The sequence below is a fragment of the Rhea pennata genome, chromosome 1 (assembly GCF_028389875.1).
Source record: "Rhea pennata isolate bPtePen1 chromosome 1, bPtePen1.pri, whole genome shotgun sequence".
NCBI classification, from domain to species: Eukaryota; Metazoa; Chordata; class Aves; order Rheiformes; family Rheidae; genus Rhea; species Rhea pennata.
Window position 1 is genome coordinate 93,174,638 of NC_084663.1, and position 27,050 is coordinate 93,201,687.

Consider the following 27,050-nt stretch of genomic DNA (forward strand, 5'->3'; position numbering starts at 1 on the left):
CCCGGGGCCCCGCAGGCGCCCCCTTTCCCCTCGCCAACGCCCGGCGCCGGGGCGCCTTCCCGGGTCAAAGCCCTGCGCGGGAGTCGGCGGGGGGAAGAGCGTGCTTACGCGGGCTTGTTTTTTCAGGCGCTCTGAATGCAAAGGGTGACTGACTGGCCAGTTTTTGCCAAGTTTTTCCTGTGCAGGAGGAGGAAAAAAAAAAGCGTGGAGAATTTCACACGTGAATTTGGAAGAGTTTTCAGCCCTTCTTGGAAACAGCAGGATACAAGAGAGAACTTTAATAATCGTGGCCATTATAATTTCTGACTGAACCATTCACTGTTGCCTCCGACAGAGTTGCTAAGGACTGGATCGTTAAATTATTCATTAAACGTCCTCATATATCCTGGCTTTGTGCAGCACCACGCGCCTTTGTATTGCACGCACACAAAGCACTCTGCGTAGACACTGCCCTTCACGACGTGGCGACCCTTCTCTCTTTAACTTGAGGGATGGACCTGACCTCAAATGCTTTCCAGGAGATGTGAAGATGTAACACAGATGTAAACGTGCACTTTTTGTGTGAGCTCAGTTTTCCTTGGAACTACGATGTGATCTATCGGTGGGGCCCCATGGGAGCAATGCTTTCCTACTGTGTGGGCCCAGCGAAGCTGAAACAGGTTGAGTCCGTCAGACCGCAAAGCTCATCTTGTTTTAACAACCACAGCTCAAAGCAGTGAGGATGGGGCCCACCAACGTCCTCCAAGTACTTCAGGAACGTTTGAAAATACCAGGACAAAGACAAAAAAAAAAAAAAAAAAAAAAAAAAAAAAAGCAGACACTTTGGGGGATTAATTTCACTTTCCTGTTTAGTTTGGAAAAAGGTCACAAGAGTGGTCAAAAGGGATTTTATTTTTCAAAAAATAAGACACTCCCCCCCCCAATCTATTGTACCGCCCAACGCACCGGTAACGGCCGGCGGCGCGCGGCCCACCCCCCCGCCGCCGAACGCCTCCAGGGCGCATGCGCACGGGCGGCCGCCGGCACGGCCGCACTACAGTTCCCAGAGCGCTCTGCGCGTCGTGGGAGCGGTTGCCTGGAAACGGGGCGAAGCCGCGATGGAGGAGGCGCCAGGTACGGAGCGAGCGGGCGGACGGGCGGGCGCCCCCGGGGACACGCCGCTCCTGCCCCACACGGACACCGGGGCGGGGGCAGGGGGAGCCCCCCCCATCACCCCGGGGGGAGCCCCCACGCCCCCGGGTTTCTCAGTGCCCCACCGATCTGCCCCCAGCAGCCACCCCCCCTACCCTGCACTCTCCTCCTGGCCGTTAACGGGGGGCTCCTAACCGCCGCCGCGGCGGTCCGCGGGGCCCCTCTGTGGCGACGCCGGCAAGCCGCCTCCCCACCGCGCTCCCCTCCCCGGGGGGGCTGTTTCCTTGCTGATTTTATTGCCGACTGCATCTGTGGCATACGTCACTGCTCTCTGAAGTTCATTTTTACGGTTTTCCTTTATACTGTAAGTTAATAAGTAACTACGGTGATGTGACCACTTCGGTGTTTCCACTTAATAAAAAACCTGGTAACTCACCTTTATTCACAATGCAGGTTTTAGTGGGCTTAACGCTTTTGCTTGCATGAGGCAGGACTGGGACATCTGGGTCCTACCTTTTAGATGTGAGGTTTGAAATCAGAGTCAGATTTTATTTCTCCTAATTTTATAGGAAAATATTTTGAACATGTGCAACACATATCAAACAACAGTCATGTTCTAAGCACTCTAATGGGCATCCCTGTCCGCCTTTTCCTTCTCTCTATCAGGGCAAGAAGAGATAATGAGGTTGTGATAAAGACGATGTGTCTGGATCCTGCTTTGTAGCTTTATTTGTGCTGTCTCAGACTCTAACCAGTAGATGTTTTATATATTTATCCTTAATTACTGCAAGGATTGGTATTTTCTGTTCTTCTCGTTCTTAGTCCTCTAGCTATTGTAAGAGAGATAGGTATGTTCCCTATTGCAAAAAAAATTTTTCTTGAGTTATATGCCTAAAACTGACATTTAATACTAATTTCATTGTGATACAGACTGATAATGATACACAGACAGCACAGACTGGCAATGTTATACACAGCTACGCCTGATTTACACTTAGATATTTTTCTTTGTATTTATGAGCACTAAAAGCCATTAAATTTTTTGAAGGAAAATAAGTCCTTCAAAACTTCATTGCTCACACATACCATGCCCACCATCAGCCCAAAACACTGTGATGTGGTCTCTAGGATAAAAGGAATGCTTAAACAGTTGTTTGGTAGTGTTTCTTCATTCTTAAAGAAAGAAAGACTCAGAAAAAAACTGCTAAGGGGACTGTACCTGAAAAAAGTTAAACCATCATGACTTGACAGATAGAGGAATAATTAGACACTTCCAAAACAGAGCTAGATTTGAAGAGGAGCTTCTGCCTGGAACAGAAGATCAGTACATAGTTGCTCACGGTAGACTCTCCTCATGACAGTTGTTTCAATCCCTATTTAAGGCCAGTATTACCTCAAGGTCAAAAAGAAACTAGTGAGTAGCATGTAAGGCTTAAAGTTACTGTGCTAGAAACAGACCAAGTTGGAATCAATAAAGCAAAAGGAAGTCCTGGGATAAACTGAATAACCTTGCATGGAATAAAGTCAAGTAAAGGAACTGCATACAAGGCAGTCTCTCCTGAGGAAAGAACACATGGCTGAAAATACATTTTGAGTTTTGTTCAACCTACTGGTGCCTGAAGCTTTTCTACAAAAATTTACAGACTTGTTGTGTGAAACAAAAAATTAAACATTTGTATGAACCAAAAAATTAAGCTTTTGTATGAACCATAACGCTTTTGTGTTAAGTTTTGTGAGAGCCAAAAAAATAAATCCTACAGAAGCAGCACAGAAGAGATGAAATTTTTAACCTCTTGCTTATTACTAGTACTAAAAGTGCTGTAGATATGTTTTGCAGTAATAGTTCCCTATTTCTATATTTTCTGAAGTACTGGACAAAACTGGCACTATCTTCCTTCCACAGATGTAAAAGCTGAGGTGAGAAAGGCCATGCTTTTTAAGCACAGTCACACAGTGGTGAGGCAGAAACAGTTTTTATAGTAACAACTAGAATTTTTCAGTTTCTGTAGCGTAACTGTGGGCTATATTGCAATCATTATTTAATTTGAGGCTTTCTATGCAGTTAAAGTGTCAATCACAGGATTTATGGAATCTGGTACTGTGTTTATGAAGTTTTACACATTTAAACACCTTTTTTTTTTTTTTGAAAGAGGAAAGGCGTAGGAGCATAATACGAAGAAAGAGGATCCTTTTAGTGAATTGTTTATACATTATCAAATAGACAGCCATTTGATTCAATTTTCATGTATTTTGAATAAATGAGCCACTTTGTTCACGTGAAAGATCTCTTAATGTCCAAATTTGCTGAGAATCTGAGAGAAACTCCTATACATAACAATTCTACATGGCAGCAAAATAGCTAACAAACATCTTATTTTTGAAAAGGCTGAGACAATATTCCTAAATGAACATATTTATCCATTCTGAGTTAAGGTATGGCTTTGGAAGTCGTAGCTAAGGGAAAGGCAGTTTGAGAGAAAATATTTTCCTTGAAGTTCACAGCTTATAGCCCTGGTCACTGAAACAAGAAAACATGAAATCACTCCTGGGTGAGTTCTTAGAAAGCTAAATAGGGGAACTGATGTGGATCTGTTACAGTATTTAAAGTCAACATCATGAACTATTAGGGCTAAGTTAAAAAAAAAAAAAAAAAAAAAGTATATGAATGCCATGCTCAGGCAAAGTGTATGATTTGGGATTGACCAAATTTTCTGATAGTCTACTTGCCTTTTTTCCTGTGAGAAATGTCACACTGATTTTATTTTCCACGCAGTTTTCAGTATCAAAAGCTTTAGTTCTAAACTTTTCAGGAAAACTGTCTCCTAAAATATGTACAGAGAGAAAATCAGTGTTCACACAGATGCATACCTCTGGCAGAGTGAATCTGTACTAAAGTTTTCTGGACCTGTAAAACCTAGTATCTGCAATCAGAGTAGACATCCCCCCTTGAACCTCCTCAGAGTCTATAAATTCAAAATTTTTGGCACAGTGCTTGAGCACCATCAGTGTAATATGAACAGTGAACATTGTGATACCTTCTATCACTAGAATCCACGTGTTGATGCAGGCTGAAATTTTCATACCATAATTCAGCCTAAAGCATTTTCCAGAGCTGAATTAATTTATAATGAAAACTAGTCTTAATAGTCTTAATTTTTGGAAGATAAATGGTTGATAATTAGTTACAAAAATTTGAAAATTTATAGCACTTTTATCTATGGATATCAAAACACTTTGCTAAGATGGGTAATTATTATTATCACATTTTTCACAAGAGATAAGTGAGACAGCCAGAGGTGAAATGGTTTATACAAATTGTACACGTCATTACTAGATCTAGAATGAATTCTGGTCTCTGTACACTCCACGATATGTTTATGCAGCTAGTCTATAATTATCTCTTCAATTTTAATGATGTCAGATCAGTTACTGTACTAAAAACTTATGAACTTTATTTAACTATATAGAGATACATTGGAATTGTTTTACGTTGATTTGTTTTCTGAATTTAAAAATTTCTGAATTTCTACTTTCAAATTTTTCCCATCACTCCTGAGGGGTAATACCTCATTTTAATTCTTAAATGAAATTAGGTAGGAAAGTCAGACTCTGGCAAAGCCTCAGAACCATCAGAAGAAGATAAGTAGGACAAGTTGACTATATAATGGTCAATGTACAATGTCCTTTTGCCTTCCTTTTTTCTCTGATAGATGGCATTAATACATAGATACATTTAGATATTTTCCCTTTGCTGAAATGCATCAAAAGATCTTTTTCCCAAATGGATTCTGACCCAATGTTAAGAACAGAAAATGTATTTTTAAGGACTTCTCTTTCTTGGTATAAATGTCAAGCTTATACATAGAAGGAAATTCATTTTAATTCTGGCAATATTTGTTCTTCTGAATATTTAGGTTTCTTTACAATCAATTTCTGAATATTTTTAATTCAGATTTTTTTAATAGCTGCGGTATTTGTAGAAAATTGCTCCAATGTTCACTTTAAAGTGCTTTCTTTGGAAATGGAGACCATGTTTGAAATCAAAAGGCAGACCAAATGTAGAGTAAGAGCAATATTTGTCCTTTTTGCTTCTTTTATGAAAGAGCAGAAAAGTTTATATAAAAGACTAATGTGATCATTTTTTATTTGAAAAATCCAGATCTTTTCACTCCAGGGCACAGTGGTAACTAGTGAAATTATAACACTCTGAAAAAAATATTCTGAAAGCTGAGAAATTGCTGGGGGTGGGAGGATTAAGCTGTTTAAAGTTCTTTTTTCTTTCTTTTTTTCATTTTATTAATTTGCTTGCAAGGAATACTGAATGTTTTGAAGAAAGCTCTTTTTTCCTTAAAGATTCATCTCTCTTGCTTCTCCATTGAAGATGTCAGATGACCTCAGACTGTTTCCTGAGATTTATTGAAGCCCACTAGAAAGATGGAGGACTAGCTTTTTTTGCTCAAAAATAAATCTTTCCTGAATATATTGGAGAAGCCCAAAACATGCAAATCTCTCTTCGGCTTCCTCTATCACATGATATTTAGATGAAAGTCTTTCTAATAGACTGAAAAAGTACACAGGGGTCCTTACCGGGTTCCCAAAAACAGAGCCAATGAATTCACTTTGAGTTAAACATATCCCTGGATTATCTGTGCTTGTAGTCTGCAGACAAGACACATTATTATGTTTGGGAATCTCAGAGTATTTGGGAGGAAAGGAAAATAGTCTAAAAAGCAAAAGACAAGAATATCAAGAGTGTCTCTCCACCACCACCAGGTAAAGAGGACGTGCCATCATCTCCAGGAAAACAGGAGGGAGCAGATGAGAAGCCAGCAGAAGGTGTCCAGGCAAATACCAGCAGCGTCCGTGAGTATTTCCTGCTATTATATAGTGATTTCAGTACCGAGCCTATGATAGCTTCTGGCTTCTCCTTCAGCTTACCCATTCCTTACTAGTAAGTGTGAATCTTCAGTTGCTACTCCTGATGCTGTCAAATTTAATTTTGACTCTAGTCAAAGATTTGCTCCCTCTAGAGAATTTCTGGGCTGACCACTGTGTCTGCAGCTCCAACTGTCCTTCATCCCATGAAGTCTCTTCTCTGACAATTCTTGCTTCTTGAAGAGGTCTCAATAGCCAATACTGCAATTAATTCAATAGTAATTCATCTTTCTTGATGCTCTGGGTTATTGGATGTAAACTCAGTCAGTCTCTTTCAATCACAAGGGCCTGGTTTTTGTCTTTAATACTGCTTTGATCTTGAAAGGCCTGTCTAGGTCCTTTGAGTCCAGTGTCTTTTTCAGAGATTCAGTATGTCATCTAACATATTAAATAGTATAGATTACAGAATCCACTAGTGACTCCTCTGCAGAACTTTGCAAGGCTTATACTGACATATTATTTTTGTCATTTGTTTGATATTCCTATAATACTTTTTTTCTGTTATAGGATGTGTTTCTTTCCTTCCACTAAGTTCTAAAATGTGGTTATTTGAAGGCAGACTTTTCTGTAGATAACAGGAAATTCATTGATGAACAGAAGGCTTTTTTGTTTTGTTTTGTTTTTTCACTACTCTGGAACTATATATTTGTTTAAATTAAGCATGTATGAGCAAAGTAGTCAAATGTAGTGATTCTAATTATCCTTTGCAGAAGAAAGCAAAACTAGCCTTCTGAAGGAATCACCAACTGCAGAGGAACAGGAAGAAGAATTGGAGCAAGTGGAGTCAGACATTGATCAAATTCGTGAGTGCTGCTTTCCACTGAGAAGATACTGACATGTACATAAAAATCCCCCCGGCTCTCCAGTTTCCCCCTTTTTTTTTTCTTCGCCTGTTACTGTTATGAATATTATCTCAGACCAGTGCTACTAAGTTACAGCTACCGAGTTTCTCCTCTTTCTTTCAGCTGGCTTACCTTGTGTATTTTGTTTCATTCTTTCCCTGGTGCTGAGGGGCTGTATTGTATGTTTTTGTTACTGATACAACATCTTTCATAAGATGTTTTCTCATATATTTTTCATATAACATCTAGGAGACAAAAAAAAATTAACATTAGGTGATAAGCTTACAAAATAGGTAATGGAGATTCGGTCTGAGGAATCAAGCTTGAAAATACTTTTAACGACTGCTTATAACTAATTGGAATTCATGTTGACATATTTTGCATTGCAATCCAGTGAAGAACTTTGCTGAGTCACATGTCAGCAGTATGCCCTATCTGTGACAATAGTATCTTATTATAGTCTGCTGTAAGGAAAAGAGCAAAAAATATGTGCTTGTACTAATTGTCTAGTATAATGATGTGCATTCAGTAGCTACTAAAAAGAGACACTTTAAACTTTATTTGGTTTCCAAAGCTGAGACCTAAGCACAAAGCAAAGCTGAACTGAAACTGCTTTTAGTATCTTAAGGTCTTGAATTTTAAAATCAATGTCTTTAAAACATACCCCAAATTTTTTGCTTTAATATCTTCAATGTAGAGTATTCACAATAAGGTTTTTAAAAACCTGAGAAAGGGCTTGTTACAAACTGCCCCAGGACAAGTTGTTACAAAGATACAATACATCTGTTTTCTGCTATGGAGTGCCTGTTAGTGTGTTAAGGAAGCAAGGAATCTGTAAATGCTTCATTTTTGCAGTTAGGTACAAGTATCAGCAAGAAGCCTAAGATTTACAGCAATTATAACTTTCCTTAATGTTCCCACTTTGGAGATGCAGAAGAAGATGTGGAAGAGCAGCATGATACTGAAGTATGCTCAGAGCCAGAAAAAAGGCCTGAGAAAGTAGAAAAGAAAATCTCAGAAACCTTCTACTATAAGTATGAAGATTTATACTCACGGCCATTTGTCACTGAAGACTCTGGGATACCAATTAACCTTCTTACTCTTGAGTATCCTTTCTGTTGAGACTGTGCAAATCTAGAGCTAGAAATTTCTTAAAGTATGCTCTTAAAATTGTACTTGCCTAATTTAGAGTACCCTATGTGGCATTAGTGGGATACCTCTGGGTGAGACACAGATAAGAATCTTGGCCAGTCATGGTTCTGGGTGAATTTGCCGTAAACATTATCTTGACCTCATAAGAATTTGATATTGGACATAGTGCTTACTGTCATAAATACTCCCACAGAACTACATCATGACCAAATTAGTGCGATCAGGCAGAGAACTAGGGTAAGAATATTCCCTGCTAGTAACTCTTCTTTTCTGTGTAACTATATTGGCCTTTCTGACAGACCTTATGAAAGGGTATGGGCAGAAGAGCTGCTGTGTACCTCTTTTCTTTTCTTTTCTTTTTTTTTTTTTTTTTTTCCCAGAACTACTAAGGGAGAAGAGGCGAAGAAGTTAAGTAGATTCTTAGCTCTGGTGCTCAGAAGACATAAACTGGTAAAATGAAAAAAGTGATGATCAGTAAGTGATGACCTTTGCTAGATATGGTCAAGTAGGATAGGAGATACGGCTTTCAGAAGTGCTTATGGTTTTCTCTGCAGACATAGTCAAGTTGCTGTTGAAGACTGGATTTTCCCTTATCTATATCAGTATATAAACATTAAATAAGTGAACTTGAGTATTTCTTTGGTGTGATCACTTGTTTGTAGCACAGTTCCTAACAATCTGAGGCACAGCTCTTACATTTTTTTTTGAGAAGAAAACATTGAATTGATAGAATATAAATCCTTGCAGCCTGAAAGGATCCAGCAGAGGCAAGAAGTGTGCCCTGTAATAGAGGTAGAAGGATGAAAAACAAAATTTATAAGGATTCAATATTCCTATCTCAGTCTTGGTCTAAGTACTGATTGTTTCTTTCCAAGTAGTAAAGTTTTCTAGAGACCCAGTATTAAATCTTTTCCTTATTAAATATTCTCAGACATTCTTTTGGATATGACTGCATGAGAACTGTAAACCTGCTGATGATGGATAGCCAAACACTGCTCTATATTGCAGGCAACCATGTGGTGCTCCTGGACCTGAAAACTAAATCTCAGAGTTACCTCCGGAGCAGCAGTGGTGGTGGAATTGGGGTTATCACAGTATGGATTATGTTTTTTGCTTTAGGATGTCAGTCCCTTTCTACAAATGAAATGGTCATGTGGTTGCTTGATGGGAGATTTCTACAGTTGCATTGGCACTCTTTTGTTCAACATTTCGTCTCTCTTAGTCATAACTGATACTAGTTTAGTGTTTTGTCTGTAGGTAAAATTTAGAAAATCAAGTACCTAGATAAATGAAGACAAAAATATCTGGTTTAATTCTAGTAATCTCCTACCAAGAGCTTGGGTTCTGAAATGCTTTCTCTGCTTTTGTAGCTCCTTATCCTGTGAATGGCCCTACCAGCTCTCAGTAATATTTCACATGAGCAAAGCTTTCAGAATCCCAGACTCGTATTGTTCTATTCCACTGTAAGCAGCTTTTTGGGAAAATCATATGTGTTTTCACAGCAGTTGCATTCAAGAGGGTTGTTCTTTTTATATTACCCTCTGAAAAAGTAGATGACTGTTGACCCAAGTGCTGTTCAGCTAGTGTATTGAGTCAGACAGAGCTAGTAAAATAATGCGTGATGAAGCAAATTATTATTTGGTTCCACAGTTTGTCATAGTTTTGCAGCATATGTGCAATATACCATTTTTGTATGCATAATGGTCTAACTCCAGTAGTGAGCAATAGATTGGCAGTTGTTGAGAATATGCAGATAGAATAATGCAATCTGTCAACCACAACATCTTCTGACTAATGAACAAGTAGATACAATAACTCAATAATTAGCTGAATACAACAAAGGTGTTTTTACAGCATCCAAAAGGATTTTTGTTTTTTTCAAGGCACACCCTACTAAGCAGTACTTTGCAGTAGGAGAAAAAGGAAAGAAGCCAGACCTCATCATCTACGAGTATCCTTCACTGAGGCCCTACAGAATACTACGAGGTAGTGTAAAAAGCACTATTTATTTTACACAAATGGGCCAGTGCTTATAGATCCCAGCAGATGGAGTAATGGTTCATTTTAAGTTTAGAAGAACATACAACCTTTTGGTACTTAACAGCACTGATTAAAAGTTTTTAAATTTTTCAATGGTAAAAAGCTTTTATTTAGTAGATACAATCAACTGAAGGCTATTAACTGGTGAAAAAAATGTAGTGGAAGTTGAGCTCCTTTTAAAGCAGTTTTTCCAATTGTTTCTTCCTCTTTTCTGTGTGTGTGTGTTTGTGTGTGTGTATGTGTGCGCATGCGGGTTGGGCTTTTATGTCTTTTCAGGAGGAACAGAGGAAGCCTATGTTTCTGCTGATTTCAACAATTCTGGCAATTTGCTAGCCAGTGTTGGTAGCGATCCTGACTACATGTTGACGATCTGGGATTGGAAACAGGAAAAGATTGTATTGAGGTCAAAAGCTTTTTCCCAGGATGTTTACAAGGTCACGTTTTCTCCTGATAATGAAGAGCAGTTAACTACGTCTGGAACAGGACACATCAAGTAGGTTTACTGATTATAGTTAATGTGCATGAGCTGTAAAGCCACAATATCTGGAAGATGACTAACAGGAAAGTGCCATTAGCAAACATGGACCAATGAGAAATGCTATTTTATCTGGCCATAACAATTACAAATATGAGAAAACTATTTCTTCAGACAGTCAGCCAATTCTTTTAACACCTTTGCTGTCCTAAAGGTATGATACTTGGTGTTGAATGCTTGTACCATTGTCTCCATTCTTGTAATTCCAACAAGCACTGTGAAGAATTAATCAAAAATATTTACATATACATCTCTTCTAGCTGTTAACATAACATACATACCTCCTCTGCCTCTGGGGTTTTCTACCTTTGATTTCTTGAGCTTAGCTGCTGCTTGGGCAGCCACTAGAACTGGTTGCCGAGAAATGGCTCAGGACCCCTATCCTGCTGTCAGAAACCTCCAAGAAACCCTTACAAAAATTTCATATACTCTCTTTTCTAGTAAGTTCATGGAACCTTTTGTAATGAAAAATGAATCACAGCCCTAAGCTCTTTGGGACAGGGATTGCCTTTGTGTCCAGTGTTCAGCCTTAAAATACCAGGGAGTTGAAATATGACTTAGATGCTATTATAATAGAAATTATACCTTTAAAATGATAACATATCTAAAGACTTTTGGATTTTACACAGGAATCAGATCAAAATCTCCAAATCTCTACAGTTGGTTTCAGGGTGGGTCTGAAATAAGAAATGGCTTGTTTAGACCCAGAAAAAATGTGACTTGGAAAATATTAGTTATGGAAATCATGCAAAATAAGCTCTTTTATAGTCTTTATTTTGAGCTACAATACTATGAATACAGTCTGACATAGCTTTTATAACACTGATATTCCTAAGCCTTAACCTAAGTTTAGTCCCAAATTCTAATTTCCAATACCTGTCTTAAATGTGATATGCCTCCTGTGCACAGAGGATGCATTGCAGTAGATGTTAATTTTTTGTGATACAGTAATTTAAAGTTATATTTTATACTGGTATAAATATAATGATCAATTAAAAATAGCTGTGAAGAACTAGGATAGAACTTTTCACTCACTGAGATTTTTACAGTCTTGTTTAAGTCCCTGGAGGTATTTGAATGAAATGCAGTGGAGGACACAGTCCTCCACTGAATTACACACAGTCCTCCACAGATTTACAGGGTTGATCATCAGACTCTGGAAACGGCAAGGATGAAACAGGCATGTGCAAGTACATGTGATGGTTATAGCAGGAAGAATATAGTTATATATTTTATACTTACTTATTTTAAATAGTAGTTTAGTCTTCATTCTGACCCTGCCAGATCATTTTTCTAATTTGCTTTTCATAGGGTTAGGAGAGAGAAAAACTGTATATTTACAAAGCTTTGTCTCATTTTAGAAAGATAAACCCAAGTTCTCTTATGAAAAAGAGTAATAAATTGTCAGCTTTCACCTCAGAGGTATCCCTGGGAAGATTATTTCAATGTCTGAGAAAGAATGAAGACTATGTTTAGGAAATCTTGTATTGGAGAGGGGCATGTTTTCTGTACTCAGGTTCTGGAAGATGGCTCTCACATTCACTGGTCTCAAGTTACAAGGAGCCTTGGGCAGGTTTGGAAAAACTGCAGTGACTGACATTATAGGGTATGTGGAGCTGCCTGATGGGAAGGTAAGTCTGAAAAAGTTTAATTCATTTGCTGTTCTCTCTCAGGATTTGGTATAAATTCTACTGAGTAAGTTGGAGGGTTACTATTTGCTTCAAAATGAGGTGAACTAGACCTTCATTGCACTACTGTGATAAGCTAATATTGACATTAATTTGCCAGAAAACTGGCTTGCTTTGTAATAATTGAAAAGTACAGTTAGCATTGTAATTCCCAGATGAAAGACTGGTGTTAGCTTAGACCTGAGGCTTCTATAATAGAGCAGTGAAAACACTGAGAGTAAAGAAATCAAAGAATATTATCGCTTATTCTTCACCATTTCAATGAATTTAAGTGATAAGCTACATTCCTAAAAAGTTGAATCTCCTCACCATTTATGCCTTCCTTCTCTTGCAAATATCTGTACATTGCTATGAATTTAATGCTTTCATAGAAACAAGCCACAAATATTTATCAGATTCTTGCCAGTATTTCTGCATGGTTAAGTGGAGGGGCTTATGTGCTTCTTTTTGTTTGAATTGAAGGTTATCTCAGGGGCTGAGTGGGGTAACTTACTGCTTTGGGATGGAGGCCTCATCAAAGTAGAGCTTTGTCGAACGGGATGCAAACCTTGTCACAACGGCCCAATCAGCCAGTTAATTCTGGATGAAGGAGAACTTGTGACTGTTGGAAAAGATGGCTTCATTCGGGTGAGTTTTTCTTTAGTGCTCTGTGTTGTGCAAGTTTGTGATCAGCAGGTAAATGTTACATATTGTGATCAGCAGGTAAATGTTACATATTTTTCTTTCCCAGAGCTTATTTGTGGAGGCAGATTTGCAATGCAGTGGCTTTCTGAGAATGAATTTTTAGAACAAACTTAGTAAGAGCACTTCTCCACAGTAGATTCAAAGTAGGTGTTTGAATCAGATAGTATTTATACAACATCTTTTGTTTGATAGTAGTAATTAATCACCATTTACTCTAATAAATCAAAATAAACTTCAATGATTCTCTAAAAGTTTTATTCTTGCCTGCATTCTAATAAATCTCTTTGTAATGTAGTTTTGGTTAATCTTTATAATTTTCAGATCTATTAGTATATTTATTTTTATTTCAAAGGGTAAACATGGCAATATTTGAAATTGATTTTCAGATTTTGTAATAGCTCAGATTATTTATGTTAAAATGGCATAGATATTCATTAATATCTTGGAGATACAATCACTGAAATAGAGTAGCAATTAAAAGATAAAGCACTGAGCATTCTGAAGGTAACACATGAAGCTATAAATTGAGGTCAAAGTGGTTTCCTTAATCATGCCCATTGCTGATCTCATCTGCTGATTATCAAGGATTTTGCAGTCCTGTTCACCTGCTCTTAAAAGGAAGACAAATTGTGCCTTCTACTGATTTGTGAAAGACCTGGATAACCAACAGGAAGCTGAATCTTACCGTTACAGACCACAGAGGGGTTCAAACACCCTAGCTTTCTTTTGGTTGTGTTTTAAAAATTGATATAATCCCTTTAGAAACATTCACTCAGGGTATCAGTGTGCCAGCTGATGTCTTGTCCTCATCTCACACAGCAGAACTTGGATGTGTAACATTTCCTTTTCTTTCTTCCCTAATGCTTCAATATGCACGATGTGCAGTGCAGGCAGGTATTGTTAACTCTCTGCACTTCTGAGTCAGCCGTGTATAACTTTACCAGTACTGGGGCTGGATTTATGGCATTGTTGTCTCAGAATTGGATTGAAATATTTTGCAATATGTTTTGCTTTCTGCCCCATTGTATCAGATGGTAGTAGCTAGTTGTCAATATTGCAGGTTATATTCAAACCAGTGAAGCAGACGTGACAGGTTTCATGCTCTGCCTGTGAGACTTATCCTTCCCTAGTTTCTTATCATTTTCAATTTCCATATTAATTGTATGTGAAAATGTGATTTGGACATGTTGGCCTAATGAATACTCATTTTCTGTGCTTGCGACTCCATGAAGGTGTGGGACATTGAAACAGTAGATGCTGCTGATACCATAGATGAAACAGGTTTACTGGAGATGGAGCCAATGAATGAACTTCTGGTTGGCAAGAACGTCAGTCTGAGTTTCATGGCAAAAGTTCATGATCGTGGACAGCCCATTTGGTATGCTCAGGTAAGATACACTCAAGTACATACAGCTCTGTGGAGAAATACAGAATGAGGAAGATGATGTTAAGTAATAGTGGGAGTCTGTTACCAGTCAGTATATTTTTTTTCCTGTAGAATCTAATCATCTTCCGGACCTATTTTTAGAGTAAAATAACATAGGAGACTTTGACTTTCAGAATCAGAACTACGTAGGAGTTGGAGAATGTCAAAATGTGTTATCTAACTTGTTTTATCCTGGAATAACGAGTAGGACTGATAGGACCAATGTGACCACATTCAGTCATTTGAATTTCGCAAGGATAATCTTTAAAGAATTTTTAAAGAATCACAGAAGGCAGTTTTATTTTCAAATTGAGTTTGAAAATATTCAGGTTACATGTTTTGTTTTTTCTTCTTTAGGATGCCAATGGAGCACTATGGAAGCTGGATTTGACTTTTTCAAATATTGTAAGTTTATTTTCTTTTTCCTTCTCCTGATTTCTTCAATTCCCTTGCAATAACTTCATTTTAATATACTGGTTGCCTCTGCAGTGCAGTTTATTTTTTACAGAGTTAGATAGTTAAAAATTTTAGCATTGAACCAGATTTTTTTTCTTAAACAATTTGTTTACATAACCTTATTGATTATAATGATTGCACAGGATTATCAGGAGAAATTATTGATTTTTGATTCCTGAAGTTTTGGCCACAAATTCAAGATGCTTTAAAGTATGTTTGAGTTTTAGTCTCATAAATTGGAAATACAAGACACCTAAATGGAGGATATGAGTTCAAGGAGTATTAACATAACCTGTCTAGAGAGGCTGTATTTGAAACAATCATTACAGTTATTTCTAAATGACGTAAAGAACTAGAAAAACAAGATGATGAAATGTACCTTTCGTGTTTTATCAAACTAACTACAGGTAATACTGCTGTAGATGTTTTTGATTAAAGAATCAGATGACAAAGGTAAAATTACTGCATTTCATTTTTGCTCTACAACGTATTGAAGTAAGTGGGAATGCATCCTTTGATTGGAAAAAATGTTATATGTGGTAACAGACAACTGATGTTCCAGGAATTTTATGGCAAAGAGAGATGTGTGAAGCATACTATAAAAACTAACAGCAGAAATTTATGGGAAAAATCTGTAACTCCTTGGATTGTGAAGAGATTTCCCTTGCAGTATAACCCCTAAGTGTAAGAGCATTTTCCTTGCCAATACAACAGCTTTTGTTGCAAAAGCAACAGCTTTTTCTTAAAAATGTTAACTCCAGGCTAGAAAACACTTAGAGAAAAGCACTGTCCTTTATTTTTTCATAGAAAATGCTGGATTTTAAAATAAGGTTAATGTTCCTACGTTGACTTGTTCATGATCTTGTTATGGATATATACACGGAGGGGGAAAAAAAAAAAAAAAGGAAATTGCATATAGGCACCCCAAATTTTGTTCATGCAACCACCCCCTGTCTAGATTTTTCAGGTTCGCTGTAGGTATGGCTGATAAAACCTTTCAAGGGCTGTTCCAGAGTACAGCAGAAGTTTTGTTCTTCTGTTTTGCCTCACAGACACATGATCCAGAGTGCCTGTATACCTTTCACTCTGGAAAGATTGAAGCCATGAGTGTGTCTCCTGTCACATATCTTATGGCTACCACTGCTCTTGACCGTAAGTACACTCTACTCTTCTTCTCTCAGCTCTTTAATTATGGTTATTTAAGAGTAATGGGAACTCCTGTTTTGGAACTACTCTGTTTTGAACTGAAATTGAGTATTTGCTCTTGTAAAGTTGCTTTCCAGACAGTTGTTATTCTATGGATCCATTCTTTAATAGTTAAGATATATTGTTAATGTTGCAAAATAATGTGTTAGGATTGCTTCATCTTGAAAGCCTTGGTTTTGATGAGAGAAATTCTTGTGGGAAGCTTTGTAAATTCTGTTTGTTCTGAATGAATGACTGGAAAGATGAGACATTTGGTTTGAATAACAACATTTCTATTCCAGGCTCTGGATTGATAAGTGTTGTGGTTTTTGTTTTGTTAGAAATGACATGAATTTCTAACATTGTATAAGTCATTGTGAATATTAATATTTGTGGCTTTCTTAGCAAATGAAATAGCTATAATGGTCTTAAATGCTAACATGCAATTACAGACATTTATTTAAAATATATAAATACTGCTATTTAAGTTTTTCACATTTAGCTTTATCCTTGTTTGAAAGAGCCACAGGCCAGAACTTTAATAGTATCATTTATGCTGCTGAGAAAATGCTACAAGGTCTTTAACAAAATTGCTTGTCAGCAGTGTCTTGTCATTTGTCTGTGTTACACCATTTACATGCACTTATAGCCTGAAGATAAACTCCTACTAGTTGAGCAAATGACATTTAGGATATATGCCAGCTGGAATGGAGTTTTATGCAGATCAATGTGTGTGTCGACTAATCTGTTAATTTCACCTCCAGTGAAGATGGCTGTTTTTGAACACTCTCCCATTTTCATGCATTTAAATATTTCCCTCCCTAGGCAATTCCAAGCAGTAACATATCCTCTTTTCCTATGTTGTCAGTGGAGATATCCCTTAGAATATACCACTGTTCTGTGATTACTTAAGAATTTCACATAGTGGTTGGTATGGGACTTGTTATGACAAACTTTAGCCCTTACAACTCAGGGAACGTTTAAGTTAAAGAGTAAAGAAAGCCTGTATTTTGTTCATGGGCACCATGCTAGCTGTTGTGCTCTGTAATCACCAGTCATGTCTTTCCAGATGGGTGTTTGATATTTAAAAAGAAAAATAACTTTCTGTTCAGTTTTCATTAAAAATAAATAGCAATTTCTTCATAAATCTTAAATAGTGACACAGCAAAAAGTAAGTTTCTACTATCTCCTTTGAACACAGGATCAGTGCGTATCTATGATTTCATCAGCAAAAGGCAATTGAGTGAAATTAAGTTTAAGCAAGGAGGAACAGCACTGACATGGGCACCTCGTGTAGTAAGTTTTTGCTAGTATGTTAGTAAGAATTCGTAAAGGGTCTATGAGAAAATTGAGAAAGATGCTTGCATTACAAAATCTTAAAGAAGTCGTTGTTTAGGCCATACTGGAATTTACTGTAGTATGCATATGTACAGTTTGCATAGTAATATGTATTTTTAAGGTAGATGTACAGTTTGACTTTACCACTGATTGTCAGTTTTCCTATTTTATATCTTGCTGAGATTTTAAAATCAGACTTTGGTGGGCAGTCACAGGAAATCTTATTTTATAAACTAACAGCTTCTATTTAAGCCAAACAGTTATTGTCAATTAACATGAGTTGCTAAACACATTTTGAAATGACAGTCCAGGCAATCCACAAACATTTGGAGATAAATTGTAAGAACTTGTAGCCAGAACTGATCATTTGTGGAGTGTTGAGTCTATCTCTTAGACAAATTTTCAATTTTAATTAAAATAGTGCCTAGTTATCTTCTTGAGGAAACATAGCACGCCTAGTGGGTTCATTATGCAAAAATTTATGGAGGAAAGTACTTTAGTCTAAGCCCACTGACTTACACTGCAATTTCTTTATCTTCTTTCTTCCACTCAAAGGTAAATCCTAAAGGAGGTCTAATTGCTGTGGGGTTTGAAGATGGCGTTGTGCGTATAATTGAAGTTTATGATCCCAAAGGACTGGCCATTGTGGCAGGACGGACCAATATAGGAAAGGCAGAGATGAATCTGAAACAAGCTTTCAAACCTCACACTGCTGCAGTAACAGCCTTGGCATATGAACAAAATGGAGATGTTCTTGCTACAGGAGTATGTGTCATTTCCTTCAGTTATTTTTATCAAGCCACAATTGTAGAGATTATTTTTATATAGATTAGGTAAAATTTATTGACTGATAACACATCATACTTACAGTATTTCTTTTGATTGCTTGTTATAGTTCTCTGTAGTACTGGGAAAAGAAAATGTTTGCACTCACCTATGTTTTCTGAAAAGAAGCAACCATGCAGTTGATACAATTCATTTTGTGAACTACTGGAGTGTTTAGTGTGAATTCTGTAATCCCCTTTGAAGATGGATTTGTTTCATTTTGTAATTAGTTTAGTAGTAGCTTGGAATTAGCAGCAGCAACTTCATTTGTACTTCAGAGATCCAGCCTTAGTATGAGGGCTACTGGGGAGCAGCAACGGTGGGGCTGCTCCGTAACATTGACTCCAAAACAAGTAAGGGCAGTGTCCTCACGGACAAGGCACCATCCCAGAGTTCCTGAGCAGCCCGAGCAGAGTGGACAGCCACCAGTTCCACCAGCATTCCAGTGATCATTAGAGAAAGGCAAGGTTACAAGTCACATCTGAGGTCAATCCAAGAAATCCAAACTACAGTTCAGGAACAGCTGGACACAGGACTGGGATCAGGTGCACCTATGACATAACTTAGGTCAGGCCTGAGCCTGGGCCTAAGCTTAAATGGAGCTTCTGGGGCAATGGGCAGAACACGCATGAATGGAGTTTCCAAGTGAGGCCCATCAGGGCAATTAAGGCCTATGGGTGCACTCAAAACCCTGAAGAAGGCGAATAGGATTTTTCACCATCATCAGGGAAACACAATTCTAAGTGCCCAAGGCAGGTGGAGGACTCACTTGTCTAGCCACAGATGTTTTGAAGTATGTGCATTTCGTGGAGTACCTGCAGTCTGCCATTTTTTTTTTTTTTGATAAGCTTTGATTCAGTCATCTTTCTTTTTTCTTCTCAGAGTAAAGACAAAACAGTTTTCTTTTTTGCTGTTGAAGACAAATATGAGCCAATTGGATTCATCTGTGTCCCTGGGCCTGTGCAGGCATTACAGTGGTCTCCACCTTCTCATGTGAGTAGTGAATGTTTGTTTGTTTGTTTCCTCCCCCAGGGTATTAGAACGTCATTTTGAAAAGAACTTCTGATCAAAATAGATGAAGATCCATCACCCTGGCCATGTTCTCTATAGACAATGTAGAAGACTCTTTTCTACTGTGTTCTTCAGGCAGCTTCAGAGTGACAGATCTTGTTTAGCTGTATCTCCAATTTAGTCACTCTGGACATATTTTGGACTTTGGATAATTAAGACCAGAATCATATGTAAGCCACAAAATTCTGGTCACCATCTTGAGCTTCTTCAAAAAAGGAACAAGCTTGTGGTGTAGCTTTTTAAATGTCTAAATTTTGTTGGTATAAGAGTTACTTGAGCATTATTGCATGTGCCTCTTTCCCATATTGAAACATGCGCTTGCAATTGTAGGCAAAGTGTTCAGTGCCTGTAAAGAAAACTTTATGTGCCTCCATGAATTCACACTCTGTATCTGAACGTAATCAGTCACTTACTCAAATCGATTCTCACTAACAAAAACTTATTTTAAAAGTTTGAGGTTAGAGTGGCATCAAATTTTGTTGGTCCAGTAATCTTGTTTAGAGGGGCATTTTGATACTGATAAAGTGCACAGTGAGATGTAATTATATTTATACATAGTGGGAAAGTTTTGCTATTGTAGTTTGTTCATGGGAACTGATATAAACTGTGCTCAGATAAGAACTCTTGCTAGTATGAATGCTGTCTTTCTCCAGAAATGACAAATCTTGGTCTCACAGCTGCATTTTGGGTCCTTTACTTGAAGGCAAGGTATTCCTGTTTAGTAGAAAAGCACCCATAATATCTTTGATATGTCAGATCTGGCAGAGCAGTTCTGTCTACCAGTGTCAGGTTTCCAGTACTAAATATGAACACTTACTAAACACACTTGAAGCATCTGAGTGTTTTATGCTACCTTTTTTTCTCTTTAAAATAAGCACCTTGTTGATTAAATACTACACATTAAACTAATTAAGTTTTAAGACTAAGGTTTTAGAAACACAATCATATTATTACTAGTTAACGTTCCCATAGTATGCCAGCTTTGTACTTTGTAGATCAGGGGTCAGATAAAATAAGCTTATCTCCCTTCTCTAGATTGCTTCTGAAAATTGAAACTAAATACAAACTTGCCTTTTAAAATCCGAAAAGACCATTTATTTACCTTACCTCAATTATTTTCCTTAACTTTGCATTTTAAGGGACCTGGCAGTTATAGCAATTAAGAAAAAACAACCAACCAAACAAAAAACCCAAGGTAAAATAGCTTTTGGCAAGATTCCCAGCCCAGTCTTGAAGATATAAAGCATTTAGAAAGTTTAGAAACATCTGAACTTTCATGTACTTGTCAAAACAAAACCTCAACCCCTAACTTCTGTGTCACATCCATCCTTTAAAGTAATCAAACTCCTAAAATGTCATCATGCTGTTTCCAAGCTAAACAGTGTCAGAATGATAGCTTTTTTGTATATGGCAAGGATGTCTTCACTTCATTAACTTTGATTAGGATACACAGTATAACAGAAGCTCCCTGGTTTCTGATGTCCATTTAGATGTGTCAATTTAAATAATACAATTAGAGTTAATGCCTCCTATCTGGTGTTTGGTTTTGTGCATGTGCATCTTCTGACTAGCTGTCCTTTCTCTCAATTCTATTTATACATCTTCCCCATGCTTGCTTTTTCATGTGATTTTTCTACAGGTTAAGAGTACTCTACTTGTCCTCTGTGAGAATGGCTTTGCTCTTCAGGTTCCTGCCCCTCATCCAGAGGAAGAGGGCACTGTGTCCACCTATCAAATCAAAAACCTGCCCATGCAGTACTTCCATTTTTACAGCATTAAATCCCGAATAAAGGTAAAGAATTCTCCTGTGGAAGAATTTCATGTTCTCCATGTGCTAGAAGGCTTCTAGTGTCTGTATTGCAGCATGGTATTTTTGGTAAGCTTTTCAGACAGAAAGGCCAAGTACGGTCCATTTGTGACTGTGTTTCAAAATTGCAAATTGCAAGTTGCTGGTTTTTTTTTTTTCCATTGAAATAACAAGCACATCACACTGAAAGCATGATGTGCATTTTAATCAATATTAGATTTAAATTTTAAATCAATATCAACATAGTGGTAGTGAAAGATAGCACAAGATGTTAGTTCTTAAAATATTTTCATTTTGGTAATTTTCAGAAAGAAGTATGTTCCTTGTGGTTGACCTTGGCTCTGTAGGAAATTCCTTTGAACAGAATCATAAAATACCCATTTGGTTACTTTGAGACAAATACAAAAATCATTCTTTTTCAGCGGTTAAATAGTTCTGATTTTTTGCATGCTTTAATAACTTTAAAATGTCATTTTTTTTTAAAAAAAGAATAACCTTCAGTATTGAAATTTATGCATTTCTGAATGAGAACTAGAATTTTAGAAGAAATACAAGGCCAAAGGAAGGGTTACGCCAGCTCTCAGCAATGATTAATTTTATGAAGTTATAGAGCAACCTGATGTTAGGCTCAGGAGCAGTGCTCTGTGAGCAAGCTCTCATTCACCACGTTCAGTCCACCAGATCACAGCAGCCTCTGGTTCTGTTCTTGACAGAGAAAGCAGAGAAATCATAGGTTAACTGCTCCTGTGTTCTCAGTGGCACCTTACCAAATGTTAGGCAAAGCCTCATTTCTCGTTATAACTAGGAGGAAGTCAGTATTCAGGAGAGAGTTCTTGGTGGTTTCCTCACACAAAGAACCATAAGAATGATTGCAGCATGATATGTAAGGAAAAATTGAAAGAATATGAGTATTTTTTTTCTTTTTTTAAGTCAAAAGAGAAAAATACTGTTGCAAGATATTGAAAGTCTTTAAAATCGAAAAGGTTTCTGCAAAGAGAAAGAATATTATTTTCTTTTTCCTCTAAGAACAGATCAATAAATAATAAGCTGCAATATGGATGTTTTAAATAAGGTGTAAGGTGTTTTTGTTTATGCTAAAGTAGGCTTGAATGGAAAGAAGATTTTAAAGGTTGTATAAATTTGCCAATGTAATCTTCGATTTAGCGTTCAGAAGGAACAGCTTCTCTGTTTTACTCCACATCAATGATATGTTAGAACTTGAGAATCAAGAGTTCAGCTTTCCAGCTTAAAGTTTTTCTCTTCAGCCAGCATAGAACAGAGTTGGGGAGCTCTGCAGAGGTAGCATGTTAATAGTGGTTAATATTGGGAATAATCTGTCTGAAGAATTGCTGAAGTCTGCTTCTCATGCACAATAATTTCTGTTTCAAAGCACCATGAGTCAAAATACTTGGGAGCAGGGAAACAGAGGGGCATTTTCATTGGAGACTGAGTGGAGACTCAGAGGTCTGTTTGATGTCTGCTGAACTGAAGGAAAAGAGATTTCTCTAGATATTTTCTGTATATAAGTCTAGGATGTTATGTGTCATTTATGAGACCCATTCAGTCAGTAATGTGTGGAAAGCATTGATTTCATCTTTTACTGCTTGCTGTAATAGCTGGAAGAGGAGATTGCACGGAGAGAGAAAAAAAAGCAGGAGAAAGAGAAAGCAAAACTTGAATGGATAAAGCAGCAACAGGAGATGGGAAAGCAGGTAGAAGAAGAGCCTGAGGAGGAACCTGAAGAAGAGGGGCCATTGCCACCTCTGTACATACCAGAGGAGCCCAGTCCCATCCTATGTGGGTTTTATTCAACACCAGGGAAATTTTGGCTCTCCTTGGTAAATCAGTTATTCTTTTATGTTTCTGGAATTGCATGTTGTGGCAACCTTTCCTTCATATCTGGATATCTTGGCTGATTTCAAATATCTGTTTTCTATTTGTAGGGCATAGGTTTCCCTTCTTATTTGATGGTTTCAGTGGTCTATCTGAAGTAAATCAGTAATATCTCTCCATTCTGATTGTCCATAAATTTCTAATTGTCATTCTTCTCAGTGAGGCCTAAATGAGTACAAAGACTAACCTGTTCCCTCACTAGCAGAAGGTAGAATCTTAATTTAGTGGTAGGATGATTTGTAATGCCAATGATTGATTTCATCTGTGGTTAAACAGAATCTCTAAGTATCTGGAAGGAACATTTTTTCACCTATAGTAGATTCATTTTCTTAAAATGACATTTAGGATAGAAAAAATAATTCATAAAATTGCATTTACCTGGTTAACTGTTTCAGTGTTCCCACCATTTCTTTGTGGTCCTTCTCTTCTTCAGGGTGGTTATGACTCTGGGTTCCTCTATCATTGTGTGTTCTCCTCAAATGAACACCAAGACAACCTTGAAAACAGGCAAGATGAACCCTTTGAAGTGATTCGTATGGAGGACACTGATGACAATCCCATCCACCAGATCTCCTTCTGGTATGTGTATATGTATATTAAAAAAAAATGTAACAGATCACTGATAAATCCTGGTGAAACTAAACTTGGGACAGAAGATAGTACACTACTTTGTCTTTCTTACTTTAATTAATTAATTTATTTATTTAAACCACGGACCAATACTCCTAGTATGCAGGAGCTCTCCCTAATTTCCTGGGAGTGAGTTTTACTTAGAATTCCTGATGGACACAGTTGCACAGTATAGCTAACAGCACATTCAGAAACCTCTAAGATGAAAATGTCTGTCTTTTTTTTTTTTTTTTTTTTTTTAATATAATTAAGTACTAATTAGGCCACAAACATCTTGGATAGTCAATCTCAAGGAGAACCATTAGAAGTCTTGCTACCCTTTTTATTGGATTGCAAATTGTGATCCCCAGAGCACCAATTGTCTTCACTATTTAGCAAAGAGAAAACAGCCCTCCAGGGGAACATTGAGGGAGCAGTTCATCCCTCTTGAAGAAAGAATACAGGCCTGTCAGGATATACTGCAAACTGTACAAATGAAAAGGAGAACTGTTTGCAGACTCTCAGAATTATTCCCTATGAGGCCATGTGTAATCTGCATTTAAGGAGGCAGGCTGAGATCAGAAGAACTGTCATCCACAATTGCATTCTCCACCAATCCTATTAGTTGGAGAGCTGGATTGGGATTTTTCTTTTTTTTTCCATCTCTGAACTTGGTCTCTTCTCTGCATGAGTTCCATGATGCCCAGTAGGTGTTGGAGTATTCCTGAGCATCCAATTAGCTTGCCAGAAGTTTGCAGTAGCATCATGCCTTCTTTAAGTGGTCTGTATACTTTGCTTCCACTTTACAAACTTCGGAAAGTTTCATTTATTCAGCTAGATTAGCTATTTAGAAGCATCATGTTTTGAGCTGTGATCTTACTTGTCCCAAGTCACCCTCTATGACTGTTTCTGGTTAATTGTTTTACAGTACCAGCAGACTGTTGATGTTCTGTGGGATGCAGAATGGCGCACTGCGTGTTTATCCTCTCCGAGAAAAAGACCTTTCAGCAAATACCCTGAAGGAATACTGGTCCTTCAACGTACATGACAATGATTATGGCCAGATCCAGGGGATCTGTTCTAGTTATGATGATAGGTTTCTGATTACCTGTGGTGGAGATGGAAACATTTTTGCCTTCAACATCTTGTCTCCAGAGGTCATTCACAAAGAGCTAAAAGCCAAAATCCCCTCTCCGAGGGTAAGTCTTTAAATGAAGATTCCTCAAAGTCTTTGGTAGAATGTTTTGATCATATAAAGACCTGCAGCTATGATTCTGGAACAACTCTAAATGTATACATTCCTAGCTACCTTTTTTTCACATATAGGGCCTATCTACTATGAAACTGCTGCAGATGGGCAAAACTCAGTTCAACTATTTTGGTTTGCAGATCTTCAATAGCAAAAGCTGAGGTTTCCAAAACAGTTTGAAAAAAGAGCACATGCAAAACATTTCGTAATATATAGGCCCTATGTCTGACTTGCTCCTTCTATGTGTTTTATGCTTCCCTTCAAACATGGAAAGTCTGTCTTTTTCATATATAATATTCAACTATCCTTCTCCCACTCAGAAGTATAATCATCCATGTTCCTAGGATGAAGGTACCACAAAGATTTCACGTATTTAATATCTGTCTTGGATTTAATTCCAGTACAGTGCAATTCTGCCCTGGGTGGGGGATCTAGAAACAGTGTTGGAGAATGCCAAATGTATAGTTTCTCAGTGGTTTTGGTACAATAAATATACAATTGACAAGCTGGATTTTTAAAATTTGCAAAATAGCTCAGCATGATAGTGATCCTATTGCTCTTCTGGTCTTGTGCAGCATCAGGAGTAAATGATTCTATGTGTGTTCTGTAATCACTGTGCAACTCATTACCTTTAGCAGATTTGAACAGATGACACTGGAGCTTGGTAACAGTCCTTCTGATAAAACATTAAGAAGAGCAAGACTTTATCTTATCCTTTCTAAAATGTTCTGACATTACTGAATCATCCCCAAATTATGCACATTTTAAAAATTCTTTGAATCATTGAAGTAAGTAAATCTAGCAGTGAGAGCTGTTGAGTAAGGAAGTGCTATAATGCACAATGAATTTTGGAGATGGTCTGCATTCATTGTAGTTTAAAACTCTTTAAAGTGTCAAGATTATCAAATTCAACTTTTAAATATTTTTCAGTATTAGCTGGAAATTAATTTTGGAAAGATACTTAGCAAGGGAGATAGAGAGAAAATTGTATGTGTAAGGGTGACTGTTATTTTACTCATTTAGTTAGAACTGCTCACCGCTCATGACTAGTTGGAATTTTTACCAATATTGCAAGAATATATAACACTGAGAAAAATGATTTTCTTAACTAAATGAATGATTGGAAACTATGGTATCAGCTCCTTGCTAGCTCCACTATCACAAGTAGTGATTAATATACAATTATAAAGCATATATATATATATAGTTATATAATTTTATCATTTTGAATATGTAAGTATCTCTATATTAAGATCTTTAAGGTGCAATTTCTATTGTTCAGGCTAGCAACATTGCTTAATGACCATCCTAAGAGTTTTTCCTTATCAGAGTAAATCTTCATTAAGTATCTATTCTAGTTGGAAGTCATATGGAAGATTTAAAAAAATACATCATTGTTAATGAGATTCTTGGAGAATCAAATACGAATCTTCTGAAACTAATTGAGTTATATTACAGATCAATTTAGTACCATTGTATTCACTGTAGGGTAATAGCCCCCCCTCTTTTTTTAGAGCATGATTTCCTAAGGAAATGAGCCTTGCGCAATTGCAGTGTCCATCCATCTGTCATTCTTCACAGCTAATAATTGGGAACCCATTTTGGATTCAGCAGACGCAAACCAAATGAATTACACATGTAACTTGGAATTAGCCCAGGATGTGTTGTCTCTTGTCAACCTGGCAGTGATGGAAGACTGGAGTATTGGATTTAGGGGAGTGGAGAACCAAAGATCTTAGGGGACAGAATCAAGTTGGGACATGCAGTCACACTGGGGTAAACATATATGGGGAGGATATAGGATTTGTGTTTTCTGCCCATAAGAACTAGGCTTCATTAGTTCTTTTATATGTAGAACAACTTGATTTTTTTTTTTTTTTGAAACATTAAAACCTGATTTTTAAGACCAGTATAGCAGCATGGATCGTGAAGGTTTCTTTTGGTTTTCCAAGCATCATCTGACTTATGAAAAACAATGGGAGCTCTCTCTTAATTTGTGACAGTTTTATTATCTGTTGAAACTATTATTACTTGCTTAAAGGCAAGGCAATGTTTTTATTCCAGAGTGGCCTTGAGAAGGAGAAGGCTGCTGAAGACATTGAGGATCCCAGTGCCTACAGGTAAGAAGTGCTCAGATAATGAAGAAAGATTTCCAAGCTCTGGTAGCTGTCTTCTAACCACATA

General features: G+C 37.4%; 1 protein-coding gene across 1 annotated transcript in view; it reads left to right on the plus strand.

Moving 5' to 3' along the window:
* Window positions 1-1,097: 1,097 nt before the first annotated feature.
* The window catches only part of CFAP44 (cilia and flagella associated protein 44), a 42,928-nt gene continuing 16,975 nt past the window's right edge, over window positions 1,098-27,050 (plus strand). Inside the window, 20 exon segments of the mRNA XM_062573102.1 lie at window positions 1,098-1,113; window positions 5,905-5,994; window positions 6,777-6,869; window positions 7,843-8,014; window positions 8,992-9,154; window positions 9,944-10,046; window positions 10,377-10,593; window positions 12,152-12,266; window positions 12,786-12,950; window positions 14,240-14,395; window positions 14,791-14,838; window positions 15,942-16,041; window positions 17,276-17,370; window positions 17,968-18,177; window positions 19,120-19,230; window positions 20,948-21,100; window positions 22,732-22,953; window positions 23,442-23,587; window positions 24,546-24,816; window positions 26,931-26,986. Of these exon segments, the coding sequence (XP_062429086.1) occupies window positions 1,098-1,113; window positions 5,905-5,994; window positions 6,777-6,869; window positions 7,843-8,014; window positions 8,992-9,154; window positions 9,944-10,046; window positions 10,377-10,593; window positions 12,152-12,266; window positions 12,786-12,950; window positions 14,240-14,395; window positions 14,791-14,838; window positions 15,942-16,041; window positions 17,276-17,370; window positions 17,968-18,177; window positions 19,120-19,230; window positions 20,948-21,100; window positions 22,732-22,953; window positions 23,442-23,587; window positions 24,546-24,816; window positions 26,931-26,986 (2,702 nt within the window).